Here is an 11,874-nt window from a genome sequence, read left to right as displayed (position 1 = left end):
TTTTAAAGTTATCTGCTACAGATTGTGCACTAAGCTCTACCGGACCCTTTTCAGTTTCACTGCAAGAGAAGGAACTAAATCATCTTATCAAAGAAACATTAGAACCCCTGCAAGTAGCAGTGCCTTAAATCAGGTGTCGGGATCTTTATTCACTCTTTCTCCCTCAGTACTTACCTGCTAACTTCTCATGCCTTGATGATCAGAAAAATGAAAGGAAAAAAATAATTTATTGTAAGGTGAGTAAGCAGAAAAAAAAAAGAACCCAATTTGATCAAGTTATAGGTATCTGGACATTGGAATCAGAGAGTAAGAACAGTCTTGGTTTTTATGTTTGTGCTACCGGGTTCAGACTGTGGAAGAGAAAACTGAGAAGAAGATGCCTGAAGGATGGCTGAAACTGGGATTTGGCAGCTGTGAGGGGGAAAGAACTGAGGTCACAAGGAAAAGGTAAAAGGTTCAACAGATATAATCAAGTTATAGATGCATATATGTCGGTTTGTGCATAAAATACATTATGTCACCATCAAAAGTTATTGTAGAATATGAGAGTACGATAAATTCTCCTGTGGCAGTTTATTTCTTCATTTCCAGATAGAAAAACATTAAGAAACTTTGCCAAAGAAAACAAACTGTAAGTGCAAATAGACTTTTAAATTACATTAACACACTAGAAGAACATCTGGTACAAACACTAAACTTTCCATGCATTCTCAGATAAGTACTTGTGGTTAGTGTTTCAGCTGCACCGGGCGCTTTTTTTTTTAATTATTTTTTTTAATGAACTATGCTCACAGTTCATAAATGCTCTCACAAAATAAATAATCATGAATAAGCTCTCCGTATAAGTTTCTCACCCCAAACACTGCTTTGCAGTGCATCTTCATGTTTAACCCCCTGATGTACAACTGTGCTGTTAGGTTTTGTGAAGATGGTTACATAAGCTGTTTCTATATGCATTACCAATTACTGCTTAGTCCTGACAAATCCTCTAATCCACTGGGTAAAACAGAATCAAAACATGAAAATAAAACAGTGACCTGACAAACAACCATGAGAAGAAAAATCATGAAGTACCTTTAGTAAAATACCAAGATACTACCAACAATCAGCACAAATTGGGCTAGTGCCCACTGTGGAACAACATCCTGGAGGAAGGCAAATCATGTAACATCCCGTATTTCCAGACTGAATGGCCTACATAGTCTGTGGTATTACTATTAGAAGGACATAATCAGAACGCTTACTATACATCACTGAGATCAGCAGTATAGCCTTTACAATAACTCTAATGTCGCTTACATTCCAGTTGATCACATAGACATTAAGATTGGCAGAGGTTTCTGCACCAATAAAACAGGTGGACCAAGGAAAATATATTAAATGATCCCTGTTTTTTCTTTATTATGAGAAAGCCAGTGACATTGTATCTTACAATATTTCATGTCTACTTTTTACAATTACAAATATTGAAGTTGATTTTAAAGAACATTCATCTCAAAAGAGAAAGAATGTTAATTCCAAAAAAGGAAGAATATTTGATTTTGCTATAAATACTTTGGAAATCCTAATACCATTCTGCCACTGTTTTTTGGTGTCTATCAGACTGAGGTCAGGACATTCTCATGGTAAAGTTCAAATTTTTATTTCGTGTCCTCATAGCACTGTTGACAGGATCCTGCAAGGTACCTAGAGAATTAAAGTGATGCTCTGCTGAGTGATTTGTTGAGCCTGAATTGTGAATTACATAGTTTGAATGAACTACCTACAACTTTCCACTGCCAGCTCTGCTCTTACATGTCAGTGCACGTCAATCGCAACTTGCAATACCCTGAATACTACAGTCCTTGTCCTACTCTGAACTGAGCAAAACCACTGTGCTAAAATACATGGTGATTCCCCAGTGTTCACAAAACTTCATACTGGACTGAAAAGAACAATTTAATTGTCCAATTCCACCTTAAGGGAAAATAATGTCACTTAACTAAAACGCTCTCTTGAGGGGGGAAAAACCACACAAAAACCAAACAACAAACAGCAGGAAGTTTTCCTTAATGTTTAAATTGTCAACCAACGTTACTGGTTACATTATATTTGAAGAGAAATGAGCCTTTCCTTGGCTACGCTGACTGTCCCATACCACCGGGAGATCCAAGAGACTGACAGTGACTGCTTATTGTCCATTTGTAGCATGGGACTATTCACTGGGTTACTAAAGCAATTTTCAGTTCACATCCTTTTCTGAATTTACTCTATGCCAACTCCAGGACCACAATACAAAATATTTACAATGATATATCAGAGAAGTTTCTCCAAATACAAAGGTGAGAAACTTTTATCTTTGCAGGACTGTGTATGACATGATACAATTATGACCATCAAGGTGTAAGACTGAATGGAAAAAAGTTTAATAAACCAACTTTCTGCTTTCTCAAGAAAAATGTATATACACAGATGATAAAAACCTACCCCGATATAACCACAAGATTAATACAGTTGTTATCTACCAACATTTGCTCCTGCAAATGAAACAAATTACACATGAGCTTCTGAAGTGAAATACTATTCCTGAAATCTTCCGTAAAATGGTACAAAGAAAAAAGAAAGGACAATTCCATGCCTGTTATGCGTATGTTTGCAGACTCAAAGAAGTTTCAAGAAATTTAAACAGATGACATAACATGTTGCTTAAATCAGTTTGCACAACACAATAATTTGGACTGGACAACATATTACACAAGAGGAGCATTGGTAAGAAAGGGATATATAAATTTTTTGTGACAGAAAACACAAGACACGTCATCAGTTGTTAGAATGGTACTAGCTAGGCAAGAGGTACCACATTAGGAAAAAAGATTTTTATTCAAATTTTTGATCCACTTTTCCATGATACTTTACTGTCTCCTTTTCATACTTTTAAACAGTATGTAATATTCTTTTCAGTTTGTTATTAATTTGAAAAAAAAAAGAACAATTCTTCAACCTCCCTCGGACGTTCCTAAATTGTGTTTATATTCTAGGCAGATTTTAAAAGTGTACGTGCGACATGATTATTTGGTCTAATTGTAACATACAGCAAAAGTAGGTTCTTGAAATTCTCTGAAAAAGTAATTCAACCTGCCTTATGATCACAAAACGAAAGACTGATGTGGGGTAAGTTTTTGTTTTGTCCATAAGTTTTCAAAATACAAATTCAAAATGCTAATTTTTTTTTTTTTTTTTTTTTTTTACATAATTTCTTTTGCACATTCAGATGGGAGACGAGACTTTATAACTGTACTCATTTCAGTAAACTGACATATAGTTCACATGAAGAAGCAAAGATTTCCTACCTTGATGGACTGACTGTAAGGTCCTATGCTAGCAGGTGCCCAGTGGGAAATGCTCTGTACATGCATGACCAGTTTTTCATCACATAGCACATCATCCGTTGCAATATCATACTTATGTGCAAGGCAGTCAATGCAAAAGAGTACTCCATCAGGTAACAGCGTTTCCACACATACTCTGAAAACACAAGACAATTGTTTTTTTCAAACAGAAAGTTTTGTTCCACCAAGTTTCAGCATTTATTTTCCATGGGTTTTTCCTTTTGATACTATACTACGAAACTTTCTCAGGAACACAAACCAAACACTAGGGTATCACAATAACCTGCTAGCATTTACAGCTATCTCCTCTCCAAGTAATGATCAACTTCAGACTTCCAGCAAGATAATTTTCATCACCAAGAAGTTAGCCAATGGCTCATTTGGATTTGATTATTGTTATGAAATTATGATGTTATAGTGTATTACTTTATTAAGAACACATGAGTTTTTTTATTAAAAAAGCCTTGGCTCTGGAAATGCCAGATAATATATGCTAAGCAGACTTCAGACTGAGTGTATCATTGTCATATTCTTACCTCCATGCTTTTTTCCCTGAATGTCCTTCCAATGGTTGGACTAGATGTTCAGGTTTCTAAAAAGCAGCAGCTTATTGTTCCTTTACACCCTTCTCACAGAATCATAGAATGGTTTGGGTCAGAAGGGACCTTAAAGATCATCTAGTTCCAACCCCCCTGCCACGGGCAGGGACACCTTCCCCCAGCCCAGGGTGCTCCCAGCCCCATCCAGCCTGGCCTTGGACACTGCCAGGGAGGGGGCAGCCACAGCTGCTCGGGGCAAACTCTGACAGTGCCTCACCACCCTCACAGGAAAGAATTTCTTCCTTATATCTAATCTAAATCTACCCTCTTTCAGTTTAAAACCATTACCCTTCATCCTATCCCTACACTCCCTGAGAAAGAGTCCTTCTCCAGCTCTCCTGTAGCCCCCTTTAGGTACTGGAAGGCCACCATAAGATCTCCCTGGAGCCTTCTCTTCTCCAGGCTGAACAACCCCAACTCTCTCAGCCTGTCCTCATAAGGGAGGTGCTCCAGACCCCCGAGCATCTTCGTGGCCTCGTCTGGACCCGTTCCAACAGGTCTGTGTCCTCCTTATGCTGGGGGCCCCAGGGATGGACCCAGCACTGCAGGTGGGGTCTCATGAGAGGGGAGCAGAGGGGGAGAATCCCCTCCCTTGACCTGCTGGCCACACTGCTCTTGATGCAGCCCAGGACACGGTTGGCTTTCTGGGCTGCGAGTGCACATTGCTGGCTCACAGTCAGTTTTCCACACACTGTTACTTTGAAGTCCTTCTCCGAAGGGCTGCTTTTAATCTATTCATCTCCCAGCCTGAGTTTGTGCATGGGATTGAATCGACCCATGTGCAGGACCTTGCACTTGGCCTTCTTGAACTTCATGAGGTTTGCACGGGCTCACGTCTCCAGCCTGTCCAGGTCCCTCTGGATGGCATCCCTTCCCTCCAGCGTGTCACTGCACCACACAGCTGGGTGTCATTGGCATACCTGCTGTGGGTCCACTCAGTCCCACTGTCCATTTCTCCAACAAAGATGTTAAAAAGCGCTGGTCCCAACATTGACCCCTGAGGAATGGCACATTTTCTCACATATTGTCATGCGATACTGAGCACATTTTTCTGTTATACTTCATGTTGCATGACAGACACACACTTATGACAGGACTGAAAAGCCACTTAAGCTTTCATTTAGAAAGTTCACTTTTGTTTGCTCCAAGGAAAACTGAGTGCCTGGATAGACAGACAGACAGATGGTATGTTGCATGTGGCCATTGAAAAAGCAGAAGGTCTGGGGGTCATGTGGGGGAAATGAGCATTTCAAACCCTGAAAAATAACTATATTTGTAGTCCATGCATAAAAAATTCATTTAGGTCCCAGCATGAATCCAAGAAAAAATTACTTGTTCTCTTTACATATCATATAACATAACCTTACAAAATTCTTCTCATCTTGCTTATTTCTTCAAATTAAACTACTTTCTCCCCTCCTCCTAAACGCAAATACAGTATTTTTTCTTCATTATCATCATCATAAGCATGGATTAATGGATTTTCTGCTTGGGCTGGTAAATTTTCAAGACAATTTTGCAAATTTAGTGCAGATCCACACCCATCAGTCAGTCCTTCCAGCATATTGCTGGTGAGAACTCCCACAACCAGGTCCCTGTGCATAATGCAATGATGCAGCCATGCAAACTGCTGTATAATTTTTCTTCTGGACAAAATGCAACATAAATCTGTTTGCTCCGTAAAAATAATCATAAAAAGCCATTTTTCTGCAACTTCCTAACCCTACTACCTGTTATTTTAGTGATGGAAGACTAAGTGGTTGACTATGGAAACATGAAGGCTTAAAAGATATAGCAGCATGAGAAGTGAAGCTAAATCAGGAGGTCTTTATTCATAAAGAGAACCTAAGATACATAGCAGTGGAGTTTCATTTTGTGTAGTTTACAGATGAGACTAGAGCCCTCCTCTGAAGGCACACACAACCAACACTCCACCCCTCTGATTTAGTAATCCTGGCCTACAATCAGCATCTCAAAGAAGCCTCTTCTTGCTCTTTAGTCTCTTTTGACACCCAGTGTGGGAGAATGTGAATATATGATGATACACATTATCTTAAGAATGTCTTTTAACTATTCGTCATGCTACCCTTAAAATTCACATGCCTATACTAAACTTCATATTCTGTAGTAAGAGTATAAAATACTGTATTTTACATTAGAAAATTGCTAAACAGTTGGTTTTAAAAATATGAACAAGACATAAGGTCTGACTTCACAGCTGACCCTTCTTTGAGCAGGGGATTGGACTATATGACCTCCAGAGGTCCCTTCCAACCTGTATTAACCCGTGATCCAAGTTGAATATTTCAAGCTATAGCAGTTCTGCATACCGAGCATATTATCTCAGATGCTTAAGCAACATGAATTACTGTAATAAGAAATAAGACCTTTTAACAAAGATAATAAAGAATGTACAAATGGCAAATTAGTGTTAACACACAACTTTTAAAAAAACAGAACAAAAATTTAATGGGCTAGATGTTTGTTATCCAATTTCCAATGGAAAAAAAAAAAAAACAAACAAACAACAAAAAAAAACCAACACGCCCAAATAACACAGGAATTACATACTGCATACCTAGACCGTCAAGCTGTTTCATTATGTCAGAGGTGGACTTTGATGCAGTGTTGAATGTTCTGTACAACAGATATTAAAAAGCTATGATTTGGGGATCTAAGAATGAAAGTGTTAGCATCAGTGTGTTCAGAAGTGTGAAATAATTTTTTTTTCATATTACATTCTTACTGAATATGTAAGTGCAGCTAAGCTGCCCACTAACAATCATTATCTGAGAGAAACACAAGACATTAAGAAGAACCACACTGGATCGAGTCAAAGATCCATGTAGTCCAGTATTCATGTTCAACCACAGTCAAGTGCATATAAGCAGGGGAAGAAAAGTAACAAAGTAAGCATATACTGGTACTGTCTTGCAATAACTCCCAGTATCTCATGATATGCATCTCAGGCACCTCCTCAGCTAACAATTTTGCTTTTGCGTTTAGCAAAATACACAGAACAAGGTGAATAGGTTTTGTCACAAGGACCTAGAAAGACTTAATAACAATGATAGTAAGGTTTCAGTAAGCCTTTTGACACTGTCTCCCATGACATCCTCATAGAGAAGCTGTTGATGTATGGGCTGGATGAGTAGATGGTGAGGTGTGTTGAAAACTGGCTAAATGATCAGGACCAGAGGGCGGGGATTAGTGGCACAAAGTCTTGCAGGTGGCCAGTAACTAGTGGTGTACCCTAGGAGTCTATACTGGGTACAGTTCTCTTCAACATCTTCATTAATAATCTGGATGATGGAGCAGAGTGTACCTTTGGTAAGTTTGTAGATGATACAAAACTGGGAGTAATGGCTGATACACCAGAGGTTTGTGTTGCCATCCAGATGGATTGCAACTGGCTGGAGAAACAGGCCCACAGGAACTTCATGAAGGTCAACAAAGAGAAGTTGAAAGTCCTGCACCTGAGGAGGCACAAACCCATGGTCCAGTATATTCTGGGGCCAACTGACTCAAAAGCAGCTTTGCGGGGAAGGACCAGGAGGTTCCTGATGGACACCAAGTTGAACATGAGCCAGTAATGTGCCCTTGTGGTAGAGGGCTGATGATATCTTGGACTACATTCAGAAGATTGTTGACAGGAAGTCAAGGGAGGCAAACAAAGAGAAGCAAATAAAATCCCACCAATACAAAAGAGTTGTCAGTTCAATCAAGTCACAGAGAACTAAGTCTTGCAAAAAATGTATTATTCTTCTGGAAGTCCATATAGGGAGGGTATTTAAAAACTTTATGGTATATATTAAGGCAAGAATTTCCAACCCTTGAGTTGAGCAGCCCTGATGTGATTACTCCAAAAGGCAGCAAAAGTCTACTTCTATGAGTCACAACTATTTGGACAAAGGCTTCATAAATACGGTAACAATAATTCAGTATATTACAGTGTAACATAAATATACTATAGCAGTAGTCTAATCATACCTTGTTGGTGGACACAAATCAAATTCTGTCACATAAACTGAATTTATGACATTGAAATCTTTCATGCTCTTCATATACAGATGAACCAAAATAATATCCTTCAGTTTCAATCCCTCTGAAGTCATGTTAGCTGTAGGATAAAAGATAATATAGCTGTGAAAGACAGAATATTTTAAATGTGTGTAAAAAGATAGAATAAACATCCTGGTTTTGTTCAGCAAAACCAGCTGGTAATAACCTAACAGTTACCTAAACGTGACTGAAGACTTTGCAACATACTACTTTTCCCTATGTAATGCTTATTTTTTTCATGAAATTCTGATGTTAGTTTTCTAAATACACAGAAACAGAATACAAATAAATTTTATCCACCCTGAGCAGTGGTGAATTCTTGCCCCAAGAAAACATACTATGCATTAATGCATGCAGATATGTTACAGTCAGAATTCCTTGTATCCATAAGTTTTATTATCTCATATTTTTTTTTATTTTCAGTCTATGACAGCTAGTAATCTATAAAGGACTTTGAATCACAAAAGTACAGAACTGGAAGGGACAATAAGAGGTCCTTTAGTGCATCACCCTCTTCAAAGAAAAGATCAAATATTTATATGCTATTCCAGAGGGATGCTTGTCTAAGCTGTTTTTAAAACCCTCACTGCAATAATAATCTCCACATAAACAAAGAGTTATAAACGGCAAGACAGACAATAGGAAGCAGAAGTGGCCACAGGAGAAATGAAGGAAAGATGAGAGCAGAGGAAAGTTCAAGCAGACAGTTAAAGAAAAGACACTGGGAAGTCAAGATCATCTGAATGTGTATGCACAGAAGACTCCAGTTATAGCACTTAAGGAAAATGTATTACTCTTACATAGTCAGTAACAAGATATACGAATCAGCTCTGCAGTGTGGACCTTTTGCAACTCATGAGCAACAGAATTGAAATGAAGACAAAAATCTTCTCTGAATATAGAATATATATGTAATAACAGGGTCCCATATGACCTAACTTAAATGAGTTACATAAAGCTCTTCTCAGTGCAACTTTGCGGATCTTGTCTTTTAATGTTATAGTGTGTACCTGTATATACCTGTGTATTTGTTTTTCCAGTGGAGAAGTAGAAGAGTATAAAGACAATCTCTGTTGGCTGTTGCCTTAGTGAGAATCAAATACTTTTTGTGTAAAACTCTTCTGTGCTTTCAAAGACAGTTCAGGAGTTGGCACACTTCCATAGGTTAGTTTGGTCACACCAATACTGAATTTTGCTCTAATTGTCTCAGTTTTACTTAGTCATACTGGCATTAGTGTTGGCAAGCTGAAGAGGGGAATTCTGATGTAAGAGATTATATAGCAATTGACATAGAACTTCTATGAAGTCAAGATACATCTCCATAAATATCAGCTGAGAAATTAGCACACAATAATAATTCTGTCCAGAAATACAAATGTATTTGAATGCTGCCTCACAGCAAGCACTAGGTCAATACCAATTCCTGTGTCATCAGTCAAGGAGAAAACAATTACATTTTTCAAATTTCCAGCCAGCATCTTAGTCAAGAAGAAAGAGTTTTGGCCTGCAGTTAGAAGTTTTGCAGCATTATATGGAATAATGGAGGGGAAAAAAATAACATAACAAACTGACACCCACCGCTCCACCAAGTCTAAATATGAAATGCATAAGTCAACAAACTAACTCTAATTTGTGGACTTGTAACAGTATTAGAGAAAGGTGAAGGCAGAGAGATGTGGAAAAATTTATAATTTCCAGTTTTATTTTAAAAAACCTTCTAAAAGTAAGTAAAGGTACAATCCCCTTTTCCTCTGCATGAATTAGAGGAATGATGGGAAATAATGTCTCCCTAGGTTGTAAGTAGAATAAAATTGACCTCTCAAAGCACTCAACCTAGTAGAAATGCATAAATGATGAACCGGTTACCAACCCACCACTCGGGATCTTGACAACAAGTTCTGTTTCCCAAGGAAATTCTTACGCAGCACATCACCAAGATGTACAGGGAAACCATGCAGCCTTTCTGTTGAATTTCAAGCCATTCACCACTCCTAATAATTTATAAAATATGATTAGGTGAGACCCATCCTTACTTAGGCAGAACTGCCCAAAAAGAACCGAGCCAAAATATAACATTGGTTGAAGTACAGTTTAATTTTTTTAAAAAGGGTTACCCAGGATCCTTAGGCTGAGAGACACAAAAGACAGTATCCAAACTGTCTGCAGGAATTAGCATTTTATCCTGTTTTCACATAATAAAATTCTATGTATTTCCCTTCAAGACTATGGAGCTTTGCTGCAGTACAGCTGTACCAAAGCAGCTTTATATATAAAGCACTGCAATCTTTGTCCTCCTCCAATCATATCTAAAGAAAAGTTTAACAAAAGAGTTTAAGAAAATGAATATAAACAGTAGTTTACTGCATTCCTTCCTGTTCTTGGCTTCACAGAAGAATTTAATCCATTTTACAGAATAACCATGTTTTGTAACATCTAGTAATAGATTTCCATTTCTGAATCCTTTTGGCAGCACTTATCCTCTTTAGAGGTGGCTAAATCAGTTAACCCAGCAAAGAGGTTAAAAGGACTGTGCTTATTCCATTCAGACAGTACTGAAGACTGAACGGCTGTATAGATTGTAAGTATGAGTTCAGAAAGAGCCTTGCATGTATTTGCAGATCAGTTAAGCTCAAAACCAAATTCTTCCTTTTGCCATGACAGAACCATAATACATTCAGTCTTCCACAGCCACTTCCAAAAAGAGAAAAAAAGAAGGAAAATGTAAGAACTGACATTTTCTACCAGGATGAGAAAATTACCATTTGTTTTTTTTTTACTATAATACATCTAATGCAAGTAATTTGCTGGAAGCAATAGGCTACTGTACTAGTCAGAGACACAATCTTTTTTTGACAGATGCTAAGGCAATAATATATAATGTTTGTGCTGGCAGACTTCCATTCGAATATAATGAGAACAAAATAAAACACTGCACAACCCTTTTGCTTTAATTTAGAGATTATGCTCAGGAGATTTACACTAAATACTTTTGTCTTTTACTAAAAGTTTGATCACATCCACCTTGATGATTTTCAAGCAATCAAAAAGCAGCTTAATGACCTTCTACAAAGTATAACTTCTTTGTTTCTGAAAAAAATTCTAGGGTTTCTTTATCATCCTATATTCAATCATGAATACTCAGATGCACATGCAAAAAATAAGATTTTATAGGACAATACTCCACGCAAATTCATGAAGAGTATGAGCCTACCCATTCAGATACTAAAATTATTTCCATTTGAATTTCACTGAATTTCCATAATGAATTTCATTATGAATGAAGTCTATATAAATATGCTTTACTTAAAATTTAGAACTTACATAAAAAATAAAAAAACCCCAAAAATGTGAACACTTTATTTTATATGTCAGTGTCTTGTAAGAGGGGGGATAGTAAGGAAGCTGGATTTCATGATTCCCAAGATAGCAATTTCTCCTTTACATTAAGAATATAAATGAGATTTACTACTACTGACCTAATCCTAGATGCTAAAATGTGCAACAGCTTTCTTGAAAACTTAATTTAAAATTATGGTATCTACAAAAGTGTTTCAGTAAGTAGACAACATCCACAGCACACATGCACACTTACACACACAGTATATTTTGCAAGAAAGCTATAAAGTAAGTTATAAAGTAAGTAAGTACTGTGGAAATAGTGTTGTTACAGTGATATGAACACTACTCTAGCTTTCTAGGGTCTTCAAAAGCCAGCAAAATTATGATGTGTTCAATATTAAAGCTGGAAGTCTTGATATCAGTGATTCCAATCAAATGTAAAATGAGACAGCAAAGTGACAACCACAGCATTTAAAGTTATAAAAACATATGACAATACAGATTCT

At 37.4% G+C, this 11,874-nt stretch overlaps 1 protein-coding gene across 6 annotated transcripts in view; it reads right to left on the bottom strand.

Moving 5' to 3' along the window:
* DPH6 (diphthamine biosynthesis 6) overlaps positions 1–11,874 on the bottom strand; it is a 212,466-nt gene that overhangs the window by 111,341 nt on the left and 89,251 nt on the right. For 4 of the 6 annotated variants that reach the window (XM_042791053.1, XM_042791054.1, XM_042791055.1 and 1 more), the window contains 2 exons: positions 7,958–8,087; positions 3,330–3,504 (listed from right to left, as the gene is read on the bottom strand). In XM_042791053.1, the coding sequence (XP_042646987.1) occupies positions 3,330–3,504; positions 7,958–8,087 (305 nt within the window). Of the gene's footprint in view, positions 1–3,329; positions 3,505–7,957; positions 8,088–11,874 lie in introns of those variants that run through there. The other 2 variants (XR_006165157.1, XR_006165158.1) reach the window with 1 other exon arrangement.

The sequence above is a fragment of the Tyto alba genome, unplaced genomic scaffold, assembly GCF_018691265.1.
Source record: "Tyto alba isolate M040663 unplaced genomic scaffold, T.alba_DEE_v4.0 Super-Scaffold_18, whole genome shotgun sequence".
NCBI lineage: Eukaryota > Metazoa > Chordata > Aves > Strigiformes > Tytonidae > Tyto > Tyto alba.
This window is presented reverse-complemented; position numbering and strand designations above follow the sequence as displayed.